General features: G+C 48.1%; 1 protein-coding gene across 2 annotated transcripts; it reads right to left on the reverse strand.

Moving 5' to 3' along the window:
* Positions 1 to 349: 349 nt before the first annotated feature.
* On the reverse strand, positions 350 to 11876 carry LOC136374953 (neuropeptides B/W receptor type 2-like). 2 transcript variants are annotated; one of them, XR_010746017.1, is made up of 3 exons: positions 11817 to 11876; positions 9203 to 11304; positions 350 to 363 (listed from the first exon to the last, which is right to left on the reverse strand). XR_010746017.1 is itself a non-coding variant. In XM_066340320.1 (2 exons), the coding sequence occupies exon 2, from the start codon at positions 10662 to 10664 to the stop codon at positions 9666 to 9668; it is 999 nt and encodes a 332-aa protein (XP_066196417.1). In that variant the 5' UTR covers positions 10665 to 11304; positions 11817 to 11876; the 3' UTR covers positions 8898 to 9665. The 2 variants fall into 2 exon arrangements, 1 of the variants encoding a protein (XP_066196417.1); XM_066340320.1 differs by lacking the exon at positions 350 to 363 and having other exon boundaries at positions 8898 to 11304.
* Between the last annotated feature and the right edge of the window lie 515 nt (positions 11877 to 12391).

Here is a 12391-nt window from a genome sequence, read left to right on the forward strand (position 1 = left end):
CCAACAACACTCCCCCTTCCATCAACTGCACCTTCTAACAGCAAAAATAAGGAGCAGAATTTACACTTTCACTGAGGTTTGGATGGACAACACCCTCAGGCACATAGTGGGGTTCTTGGTGTTGTTCTCTGCAAGGCCAGGAGTTCCTCTCTGATCCTTGTGGGTCCCTTCCAGCTCTAGATATTCTGTGATTTATGGTTTTATGCTGTGGGAAGAGCTGAGCTGGAGACATGCTGGGTTACCCTTTACTGAGCTGCAGGTGAGATGGGGGAGTGTTTATTCTGGGTGAGTATTCAGCTGAAATCCCTCTCCCTAAGCCCACTGCCCATAGGAGCCACAAAGCCTTTCTCCTGCTCCAAACACCTCTGGCCCCAGGGCTGGAGACAACTCCAGCAGGTGAGAGAAACCCTCAGAATTGTGTTGGGCCTTGTGGAGCCCCTGCTCCAAAGCTCCAGGCTTGCCCTGATGAAGGGACAGCCTGATGCTGAACAGTTGCCATGTCTGTTTACCCAAGATTTTCATGAACAGCTAGACTGTAAATAGTTGTGTTGTTGTTTTTATCTTTTCCCCTCCAGGGAGGTTTGTTAACTATTTAAAGAGCTGTCACTGGGCTGCAATCTCTCTCTGGATACTTTGGAATATCACTGCTGGGTACAACCATGTATGTCCAGAGAAGGATGCCCCTCGCCCTGCAATGCTTTATAGGGAAGGTGGTTACTCTCTGTAGTTGGAGGGGTTTTTTTTTAAATGAAAAGGATCTCCAGCAGCAGCTGGTGTGGTTGCAGCCTTTGATATCCTCTCAGAAGAGAGACTCAGACTGGCAGCAAAGCAGGCTCTGCCAGAAAAGCTCCAGCTTGCTTTCCCACTCATTTTGCTGTGCTTCCCCTCAGCTATTTTTGTGGCTATTTATGCAAAAGTAAATTTCTCCTTCCTTCAACAGGAGAATCTCCTTCGGACACAGCCCTGATTGTGCATTCGTGGCTTCATGCTGGATTTGCTGCGTGAATCCCTGTGGCATCAGAGCTGCATCACGGTGACTCTGCAGAATTAGTTGGTTATTGATCTTCACCCCTGATCTTCACCTCCCAACCCCTCCCCAGGGCTGTCTGAAGGACTGGATCTTACTCACCAGCCTTCTCCTTTGCTGAGGAGAACCATGGAGCTGAGATGGGAGGGATGGAGGGTAGAATCCAACAGCAACAGATATAAGAGGGAAAGTTGTCCCATCTCTGCAGTGAGGACTGCTTGTGAGTCCTCCTTGGGGAGGCTGAAGAAGGGAGAGAAGGGGACAAAGAGAACCTGTTGGAGCAAGTCCAGAGGAGGCCTCAAATATCCTCTGAGGGCTGGAGCATCTCAGCTACAGAAACAGGCTGAGAGAGGTGAGGGTGTTCAGCCTGGAGAAGGCTCTGGGGACACCTCAGAGCCCCTTCCAGTGCCTAAAGAGGCTCCAGAGGGCTGGAGAGGGGCTTTGGAAAAGGGTCTGGAGTGACAGGATAAGGGGGAATGGCTTCAACCTGCCAGAGGCAAGGTTACATTTGACAGTGGGAAGAAATTCTTCCCTGTGAGGGTGGTGAGGCCCTGGCACAGGTTGCCCAGAGAAGATGTGGCTGCCCCAGCCCTGGAAATGTTCAAGGCCAGGTTGAAAAAACCTGGTCTAGTGGAAGGTGTCTGCCCATGGCAGGGAGACGGAATGAAACATCCTTTAAGATTCTTTCCCACCCAAACCAAGCTATGATTCTGTGGTTCTGTGAGATGGAAGGTGGGAAGAGTAGCCCATAAGCCAGAAGTCCTGGTGCTGCGTGAGGAGCAGAGATGGACTGTAAGAAAGTATATCCTGTGCTGTGTGATGCTGATGGATGGTTGGCACAGGGTTTTTTTTGACCCCTTCTTGTCATGTCTGAGCTGCTGCATGTCTATTTTGAGTGGCCCACAGTGGCTGCATGCTCCTGCCCTATTGCCCATTTCAACTGGGGATTCATGAACCCTTTGCTCAAAATGTGATAGCAGAAGTATCAAGGTCATAGCTCCTTTTGAAAGAGGGAGTTTTAGGATTTTTCCAAGCAAAGGGATTGCTTTTAGACAGGGTGCTGTTAAATCAAAGAGCCCCATGGCTCACGAACTCCCTTTGTTCCTGCTTTCAGCACTCTGAAGCCTGGATAGATTGCATGACAGAATGAAATAATCAATAAATAGAGCAACATGGTTTCGTATCTTGGGAACGATGATGCTGCTGAACCATGTAAACTGACTTTGCTCTCTCTCCCTCAGTGCAGAGATCCTGCCTGGCTGCAGGGAAGGAGTGATGCCAGCTCTCCACAGTGCTGGGGCACAGCCCCTTCTCCCATCTCCAGGTCTGTGCTGCAGCAACCCCAATACTCCCCAAACTGTCCCTGGGTTAGAAAGTGCACGAGAATATCCAACCACAGCTGGGATCACCTTCACCCCACAGTACAACATCTCCCATGTTTGGATTCACAGAATTTCACAGTCCTAGAATGGTTTGGGTTGGAAGGGACCCCAGAGATCATCTAGTTCCAATCCCTTGCCACAAGCAGGATTCTCGGGCATTTGGTCTTCCTGTGGCTGAACTGCTGGAAGGGCCTATAAGAGGAAATAATATCTTCCTCAGCCAGCCCACTCTTGCAGCAAAAGGGGTTTTTCCTCCAGTCCTGTGTTATTTCTGAGAGAGGATGTAGCTCCAGTGCTGATGGAGTCTCCTGCTGCCAGCAGTGGTCAGGGAGATCATCCCTGCTCCCCTCCCCTCTGGGCCTGAAGCCAGGCAGGAAGGGCTGGAGCCTGGAGCAGCAACAGCACCAGCACTGCCAAACAGCATGTTTTCAGTGTAGTGCAATGAAGAATGATCCTTCAAGAAACCAAGAAGGAAACTTGATTTTTCCAGGGAAACCATTGAAAGACTCAGCATCTTCCTGTGGACTGGTTTTGGCTGCATTAGATCACCATTTTCCTGGCCACAGAGAGGAGCCCAGGCAGAGCCTGAGCTGGCTCTGTCCATTCAATAAACATCAGTTTCTCTGTGTGTTTCCAGCCTGGCATGTGCAGTGAATGCTCCAAGAAAAGCTCATGCCATGCTGATTTCATTCAGTGATGAGGAATAAAAACAGAAGCTCTGTAGTCAACATGAAATTAAGATTAATGGCTTTTCAGGTTGATTTCCTCTGTGTGAAACAAACCCCGTATTGCGATTTGGTTATTTAGTGTTTGCTCAGTGTTAGGCATTAATAGCAACTTCTCCACATGCTCAGGTCACTTGCTCACATATTTTGGACTTTCCTTCATCTCAGCCTTGCACTGCTCTTGCTTTTCTTAACCACAGAGGAAATCATAGAATCACAGGATGGATTGTGCTGGAAGGGACCTTAAATGTCATCTATTCAACCTTAATGACATTAAAATTTCTGGAGATAATCACCTGCCTCCAGGGACCCTGTGTAAAAGGGCAGAAAATGAGCCCAGCCCCTGGTGCTGGTGTTTACCCTTGTCCCTGCATTCCAGAGGTGACTGGGAGGTGGCAGTGGAAAGCCAAGCAGGGCTCTCCCTGTGGTTTGCTTTGGCATCTGCACAGGGGTTAAACCTGGGTGTGCTTGGCTGGAAAACTGCTTCATTTTCTGCTGAGTGTCAGAGATGCCAGAGAGCCCTTCTGCCTGAGGCTGTCCACCAGGACTGTGGAGGAGAGTTCAAGACCAGGCTGGATGGGGCTCTGAGTATCTTGGTTAGTGGGAGGTAGGCATGGGGTACCCCCGTGGCAGGGGGTAGAAACTGGATGATCTTTAAGGTCCCTTCCAACCCAAACCATTCTGTGATTCTGTGATTCTGTGATTCTGTGAGCTGTTGGCTCTGACCAGCCCCATCCATCATGAAATGGTGGCCATCAGCTTCACATCCCAGCTCCTGGTCAGTGTGGATAGAGGAGCTCAGCTGAGTGTGGCCACAGCATGAAAGATCCTGCTGAATCCATCACACAGATAAGGGAAATTTAATTCCATCCGTAAGATTTCCATCAATGCTGAGCAGCAGCAGGCTGGGTCTCAGAGGGAGATTTTTCATTGCATTGAAATCTGACTTTGTTAATTACCAGTCTCTGATCTCATTTGAGGGTTAAGTTTATGAAACGGAATCCTTATTTCTCTGATTTTCTCATTCAGCTGGTTTATTGAGTCTTGTACAAGGGATGGTTTGAACCTTAGAAACTCCCAAGGCATCTTAACTTCTGGCATGAGCTGTACAGAGGCATTGGAGCAAGGAGAGGTGATGGAGATGTGCAGAAGTCCTGGTGAAAGACAGAGAAAGAAAACACATCTCAGGAAAACTGAAAATGGGGACAAAGATCTTGACTGCCAAACTATAGCTTATTTTACCCCCACAGGGAACTCCCCCTTCCCACATGGGATGCTGGTGGCAGCACCCAGAGCCCCTACCCCATCCAGCCAGGGAACATTGTGGTAGGGGGCTTTAGCAGAGCAAAAACAGCCTTTGGTGCACCCCAGGCTGTTCATTCCTCTTGGGGAAAGCTTCCCATCCTCTGTTTACCCAGGAAGCACCAGGCTTGGCTGTAGGCAGTGAGTAGAGCGCCTGGTTTTTATCTACACATCAAATTTACTTCTTTTTTTAAAAGAGAAAATAGCCTCTGAACAGCCCTTGAAGCTTGGGGCTAGTGTCTAATTCCACTTGAAGAGCTTTGTTAGATAATTGCAGTATTTTTCTGAGAGAAAATAGAACAATCGAGGCTTGTAATTAAAAGCCATTCAGGCAGCTTTGATCCTTCCCTCTGCATCTTCACTTACCAAACACAAATGCCAACAAGGACTCATGGCAATATTTACTGTCACTATTCTTGGCCTTTGCCTTTAAATTAACTCCTTTTCCTCGCTTCTAGCCAAAAAGAGGAGGAGGGAAGGAAATGTGGCTTATGGCTTTTCAATAGGTGTTTTTTTGGAAAGATTTTTTTTTTTTTTTGAGAGGATGCCTGATATCATAGAATCATGGAATCATTAAGTTTAGAGAAGCTTAGGGAGTCCATCTATCAACTTGGCCACACCATCACGTTCTCCACACCACCACGTTCACCACTAAACCATGAAATGCCACATGCAACAGGTTTTTTGAACACTTCCAGGGATGGTGGCTCCACCACTTCCCCAGGAAGCCTTTTCCAAGGCCTGACCACCTCTTTGGTGAAAAAAATATTTCCTAATATCTAATTAAACCTCCCCTGGCACAACTTGAGGCTGTTTCCTCTCACCCTGTCACTTGATGATGACAAGCCTGGAGTTCCTTTGGAGGCCTCAGAGCTGCCATAGAACAAGAGTTTATCACCCCAAAACTACCTCTAGGCACAACCTCAGCTGCAGTGGTGGCGTGGATGGGGCAAGACCCACACACTGTGCTCTGGACATGGACAGAGAGCTCCAGGGCCATGTCCAAAGCCCACAGAGGATCCTCAGGTGACCTCCAGACTCACTGTGAGAGGGAATCCGGCCTGGGAAATCCATTTCCCTTCAGGTGGGAATTCCTTCATTCAGGTGGGAATGTCAAACCTTGATGTGCTGAGACCCTCTGAAGGCACCAAACTGGGCTTGTTTCTCCCAGAATTGGAAGTAAAGCCAGAGGGTGACCATTTCCTTGGATTTCTGGTGGGAGCATCAGTGGCTCATCAGCACCCAGGGCTGTTAGCGAGGAAAACACATAACCACCGGAATGATTATGAGGTGCTTTATTGAAGAGCTCTGGGAGCCGGGGTACAAACCCAAATCCAACTCCAACGAGGGTCCAAGGAGGGCCCCGTATTATACCATTTCATTACATAACTCTATGTTAATCATTAAGCCTACATTGTTCTATTGTATACATCCAAGCATGAATTTTGTAAATACCTTCTTTACGATTCTGCTTTGAAATAATAATCATGTTCAGCTACCAAAAATCATTACAATTCGATCATCTATCTTATGATGATTAGGTACAGTTTCACCCGACCTAGTTTCCAAATACAAGCCGTCCCAATCTTCTCCTTCTCCCCCCATCCCGATTACCCAAGCAGAGTTATACTTGATTTGGTTAAAACAATGAAAGCAACACCTGGTTGCAGTGAAGCAGAGACTCTATTCCCAGCCTCTCTGGTAACCGAAATTATTAACCCTATCCTAACAGGGCCTCCTAGCAATCCCGAGGAAACAAGGTGAGTGCTACAGGTGTCAGGCTGTAAAGAGAAAGGACAAATTCTCTTTTTTGGATTGATTTGAACAGCATCTTCTGGAGATTCTTCTGCTTCTCATCTTCTATAGCCCAAGTTTTTGCTTATCCACGTTTAATTTTTATTTTCATCTTTTTCTCACATAAAGATGCTTCTGAGAGCCAGGCCTTCAGCTCTCAGCGGGCTATTATCTCTTTTCTCACCCAAAAATCGTGACCAGCCTTAGGGAGGCAGTGTGACACTGTCTGAGAGCCAGGGGATTAGAGCTTCCCGGGAGAACAAGCTGCAGCACAGCTCGGATGAGGACAATTGATCCAAATAGCCAATACTGCTGCAGCACGAAGACTTAAAAAGCAGCAACTGCTTCCGAGCCCCCGCCTTAGCTCAGATGCCTGCGTTGAAAGCCTGCAGTGGGAATATGAGCCCTGATTCCTGTTCTGGGGGAGGAAATGGCTCTCAGGGATGATGGAGCAGAGTCCTCCAGGGCTGTGTCCTCACGGGTGTGACAGAAGGAGGAAGGCGGCTCCTCCCCGGAGCAGGAACCTGCCGCTGCAGTGGGCAGGAGCAAGGGGAAAGGCTTCAGCTCCTGCTGGGAGCCGTGTGCCGCGCCTTTGCACCCATTAACACACCCCACACTGTCCCAGAAGGCAATTTCCCCGGCTTTGAGGCTGAGCTGACTTCCCTGCTCAGTGCATGGCTGCCTGGGAAGGGGTTAGGAGGAGGAGGGAACCCTGAGGGCTCCTAATTCAGCCTCCCGCGACCCTGCAGACCCCAGAGGAGATGCTCGCCTTAGGAGAGGATTTATTCCCTGAGTCGTTAATGAGGTTTATTTCCCCGCTTCCAATCTTCAAGATGCAGTTGATGTGGGCTGGTGTGACAAGCCAGCCCCAGCAGTGGGAGGAAATTCGAAGGAACGAGCTGGCGTGCTGGGTTTCCCTGCGAGGATCTTGGGCTGAGAGCGGCCAAGCGTCTCCTTGGAGGTGTTTTCTGCTCTCCTACAAGGAGCAGAAACAGCTGGGCTTCGGATGCTGTGCTCCGAGGGTCTGCCCGGGCACAGGGATGCCGAATTTGCCGGCTCCCGGCAGGAGCAGGGCGCCAGGCTGTGTGTGAGGCTGAGCAGGGCTGCGGGAGGTGCAGCGATGATGCCGAGCTGAAAGCGAAGAGTGCCGCTCAGCGCCGCCGGGCTGAACCGCAGCGGCCTCTCGGGGCTCCGCGGGGGCTGCAGCCTCTCCTGAGCCCCGCAGGAGACCTCGGCCACTGCAAACCCTCCTCTCCCCTCGGAACCGGGCACCCACACGAGGGGCCAAGGCTCGTGTGACGTGTTTGACACGTGGAGAACATCGTGGATGCAGCAGGATGCTGCCATAAGGAGACGGTGAGATGGGGCTGCTCATGCTCGGAGAGGGAATTCCCAGGGGATACAAGCGATGTCTGTAAGTGCCCGTGGAGGGTTCCGAGAAGAAGGAACCAGATTCTCCTCAGTGATGTCCAGGACAGGAGGCACAAACCGAAATGTGGAAAATTCCATTAAATCACAGGAAGGAAATTCACTGTTGAGCGCTGAAGTACAGGAACAGTTTATCCACAGTAGCTGCGGCATATCCATCCTTGGAGACCTTCAAACCCAAGTGGACACTGTGCTGGGAAATTTGACCCTGCCTGAGCCATGCAATTCTGATTCTGATGTAATTTTGCCACTGTCATGTCTTGTGATTTAACAGAAAAAGCTCCAGCAATATCCTTGTTGTATCAGAAAGTGGGTAACTCATGCTGAAAAGATCCTTTCCATCCAAAAAAATACAGTAGTTTTTCCATGTAATAAAATATATTGCCTTTCCTAGAGCCTCATGCCAGTGAACAGGGATGTTTCAGCTGATTAGGCAGCTTGTGTGAGAGGTGACATAATCTGAGTCAGTTTTCTCACCCAGATAGGTTTTTCCACCTGGAAAGCCCATTGCCAGCAGGTGGCAACCACGCTAAAGCAAAATTCCTCGAGAAGTTTTACCTGGAAGATTGTGTTCTCCTTCATTGCCCTCCCACAGTTAGCACCTTTAATATGGAAAAGGCAACAGAGTGATCTTGTATCCACACATCTGTTTTTAGTTTTCTATAAATGAAATGGCATTGAGGGATGTCAATTTTGGTGTTGGGGTGCTCAGGGCAATTCAGTGCCCTGAGCTGTCTCACCTGAGGCCTCCACCGACACTCACCCATTGCTCTGAGATCACTTTTAAGCTGAGACCTGCAATCTCCTCTTGTGTTACCTGTCCTGCACTTTCCTGGGGGAATTTGGACAGGTAAGAATGGAGCTTGGTACCTGTGATTGGGCAAAATCTTGCAAGAAATATTATAGATAAAACAGCCTTCCTAAAACCAGTAACATACAAACTTTGCATGGCTAAAGAGTGTGAGAATGAGGTTTCCAAGCTTTCAGTAGGGAATTTCTGATCTTCAGACTCTCCTAGTCAAGTCCTGGTTCTGTTCAAGTATTTTGACTGTTACCTGTGAAAGAGGGAAGTTTGTATCTGCAGTGCTCAATAGAGTTTTTCTTATGGCTTAGAAAACACCTTAATTTTGTTAGAAACCTACTGCATTTTATTTTATAATAGGCAAGATGCAATATATATAGCAAAGACACGGCACAAGTAGCATAAATTTTCTCTTGTGAAGGAAGGTTCAGTCTCTTTTTCTCCCCCATGAGGTTTATTTCATTACTTACTCTTAAATATATATGTATTTGACACTTAACAGGAACAACTAATTCAAAATAATTTCTAACACAAATTCTCACAGTTGTCATAGTATTTGTATGGTGTGCTGTTTAGCAGTATTTTTTAGACTCAAATCTTCCTTTTGGTCTAAATTTAACAAGTCAGAAAAGAGGAAATTTGTGGTGGGGTGAAAGAGGGACATCCTTCAATATGAAAAGCAACCATAAACACACAGGAACACAAATGAACATGAAAATAGTTTCTTTTCTGTTCCAAATACTCATCCTCTGTTTTATTGATGTTTCACTGAAAGTGCTCATTAGCTCTGCTTCATTAAACAATCATCCCTAATAACACAGTGATAAAGAACTGAACTTTGCACTAATCTGTAAATTGGTCTCCAGCCTGTCTGTGCTGTACAGCAGATGGCAATAAAGGACCACTCTGTGGCAGAGGCATACTCCTGAAAAGGAAACGTTCTGTCCTTAATAATTCAGAGGGTGAAATTAAAAATCAAGACATAAAAATGCAACTCTGAGAAGTTGGTAGGAGCAAAGAGGTGAAATACAAGAGTTGCAAGTGAGCAGGACAAACCCTGTTGCTGATGAGGATTACAAACAGACCACACATTACATGTAAATGAAAGGAAGGACATTGTGCATTCATTGGCTGCCCCTTCAGTCTGCAAAATTGCCCCTGAAAAGCCCTGGAAGGGCAGGGACCTGCCAGCCCCAAACCCCTGTTCAAGAAGTTCTGCATTCCAGCAACTTCCGGAAGCTTTTCCGAAAACTGTCATCCGGGAAAGCGTACAAGAAAGGATTCAAGCATGAGTTGGCATAGCTTAGGCTGGTGATGAAGTAGGATATCCCAATGACCATGGAAGTCTGGGGTAAGTCAGTGGTCAAAGCCACGATGGTGGCCAAGTGGAAGGGAGTCCAACAGAAGAGGAACACAGCCAGAACTATGAAGACCATAATGGTGACTTTCCTCTTGGCTTTGTCCAGGGCTCTGGCATTGGAGTTCAAGTGCATGTTCCTCAGCTTGTAGAGCATCATGGTGTAGAGGATGCAGATGGTGGATACCGGAATGGCAAAGCCAAGGATGAGGGTGTAAATCCTGCTGGCTTTGAACCAAAACCTCTCAGGCTTGGGGAAATTGAGACCACAACTCTTGATCTCCAGGTCGTCAGTGTAGACATTGGCCAAAATGATGAAAGGGAGAACTATGATGGTGACCAGGATCCAGATGCACAGGCTGACGATCCTGGCTGCTCGGTACGTGCGGTGGGGCATCCTCTTGGACCTGACTGTAGCCAGTACCACCAGGTACCTGTCTATGCTCATCACTGTCAGGAAATAAATGCTGGAGAAGATATTGTAGTGATCTATGGACAAGATGACCTTGCAGAGGATTTCTCCAAAGGGCCAGTAGCGGAGGAGGTGCTCCACAATATTGATGGGCAAGACAAGCGTGAATAAGTCATCGGCGATAGCGAGGTTCAGGATGAACATGTTGGTCACAGTTTTCATCTTGGGGGCCTTGAGGATGACATAGATGACAGCCGTGTTGCCTGTGAGCCCCACAGCACAGATCACAGAGTAGATCACGGGCAGGACAACGTAGAAATCAGCTGCCTGCTCTTGGAGGGTGAAGTTGAACCTCATGCTGTTTTCCAGGTGGCAGCTGTTGCCTGTGTTGCTGCAGGAGCTGTTCAGATCACCCCAAAAGGAGATGTTTCCCATGCCTATTGATCACAGACCCCCCTCAGATGCCACTAAAAGCCTCACTAGTCCAGAAGTGAGAGGTTTTTTGTTTGGTTGTTTTTTTCCCCCTCCTGTGAGAAGCAGCTGTTACCTCATTTAGATGCAGCTTATTTTCAAAGATGAGTTGTGAGGTTTCATGGACCACCTAACTTACCTCTCCCCCCTGCTGGAGAAGATAGATTTTGAAGTGTTGATGGGAGAAAAAAATGTTTTGAAGACATAAGGCTCCATGAACCAAGCACACAAGAGAATTATGACTTTCTAAATAAGTCAAAGAACTTTTCTTTCGAGAGCATTCCAGTGAGCTTTGGCTTTTCTTTGCTGGGGGAGTTGAGTGGCTCCCGTTCAGCTGTCTGCAGTGATAGTTCTTCTGGGGCTGGCAGGAACGAGGAGGCAGAAGGGGGAATTTTGTGCCTGGCTGGCTGTTCTCAGCCCTTGGAGGACCTGAGGGATGGCTGCTGTTTCACTGGCACAGCGCTCGCTTTCTGTGCCGGAGCAGAAGCGTTCCAGTGGTTAATTAGCGCCTGCCTTTGTGTCGGAGTTCAGGCTCTTCGCGGACAGGCATTTCACAAACAATGAAGAGGTTTCTGACACTGCTACTCCCCGTTCCCAGGGTCTCCTAGTAAAAGAAGGAGGGGGGAAAATAGTTCAGGGAGTATTTCTGAAATTAACGGTTAAAGAGGATTATCCTGCAATCAAAGTAGACTTTTAAGCAAGGGTGGGCTATGAACTTACTCACTATGAAAACTATCCCCAGTACAAACAACTGGCAGCACCCCAAATTTAGCACAGATTGGGCAGACAAACCTGTAAATCTCAGAAGTTCACGATAAATCAGGGAAGAGGGAGAGAAGTACCCTGAAAGCGAATCTACTTTAGAGACAGAGCAAGAGTCATCCCATCTGTAGCAGCTACCACATCCATCACTATTGCCTGACCCATACTTCCAAAAATTCCTCCACAAGGGATGAACAACCGACCCCTACCCCCACCGTGAAGATCAAAGGTTTGGCAACCGGTCCCAGGCTCTGCGAAGAGAAGCGCCTCACTTCTCTTGCCTTTTGCGGTTGCACAGCAATAAAGTGAGTGGGACTGCCGACCTTGGGGATGGAGGGATGAATGGTCCCTTACCTGGGAAGCGTCTCCGCTGCCTCCTCCAGCACCTGCTGCTCGTACTGGTGAGCTTCTTCCCTCTAATCCGAATTGGAGGAGGGTCTCTGGGTTGCTGACGTACCAGGGTTTGCAATCAGATCAACATGATGCTTCTGTGTGTGCGCGTTGCATGTCTGAGCAATTAGCACTTGCTCAGACCAGGGAAGGCGGGGGAAACAAAGGTTTTCTCTCCGCAGGATTATTAAAATAATAAATACTGTGGGTGTTCCCTTCAGGAATGAGAGAGATGTCGAGGGACACAAGCAGGACCCAGGACTGGCTGAATGAGGGATGCATGAAACGGTGGGAAGCAGAGGGTTAAACTGCTTCAATAGGGAACAGTGGCTGGTTTTAACAAAGGGAGTAGGAGGAGGGTGAGCAACATTACCGTTTATTATTATTCAAAATAAACAAATAAACAGACATACCTTGCCAGATCTGTGCTGTTTTCGGCTGCTCTGGGGGAGTTTGGCCGGGTTCCTCCAGCTGGGTCTCTGATCCAGCTTTGGAAATTCAATGAAATCCTTCAGCTCTGCATCAGGAGGTGCAGGAGT

Source organism: Sylvia atricapilla, unplaced genomic scaffold (assembly GCF_009819655.1).
Source record: "Sylvia atricapilla isolate bSylAtr1 unplaced genomic scaffold, bSylAtr1.pri scaffold_64_arrow_ctg1, whole genome shotgun sequence".
In the NCBI taxonomy this organism is placed as follows: domain Eukaryota; kingdom Metazoa; phylum Chordata; class Aves; order Passeriformes; family Sylviidae; genus Sylvia; species Sylvia atricapilla.

What these genes read in the sequence shown, in the direction of transcription:
- LOC136374953 (XM_066340320.1), bottom strand. Translation starts at nt 10,664, where the DNA reads ATGGGAAACATCTCCTTTTGGGGTGATCTGAACAGCTCCTGCAGCAAC.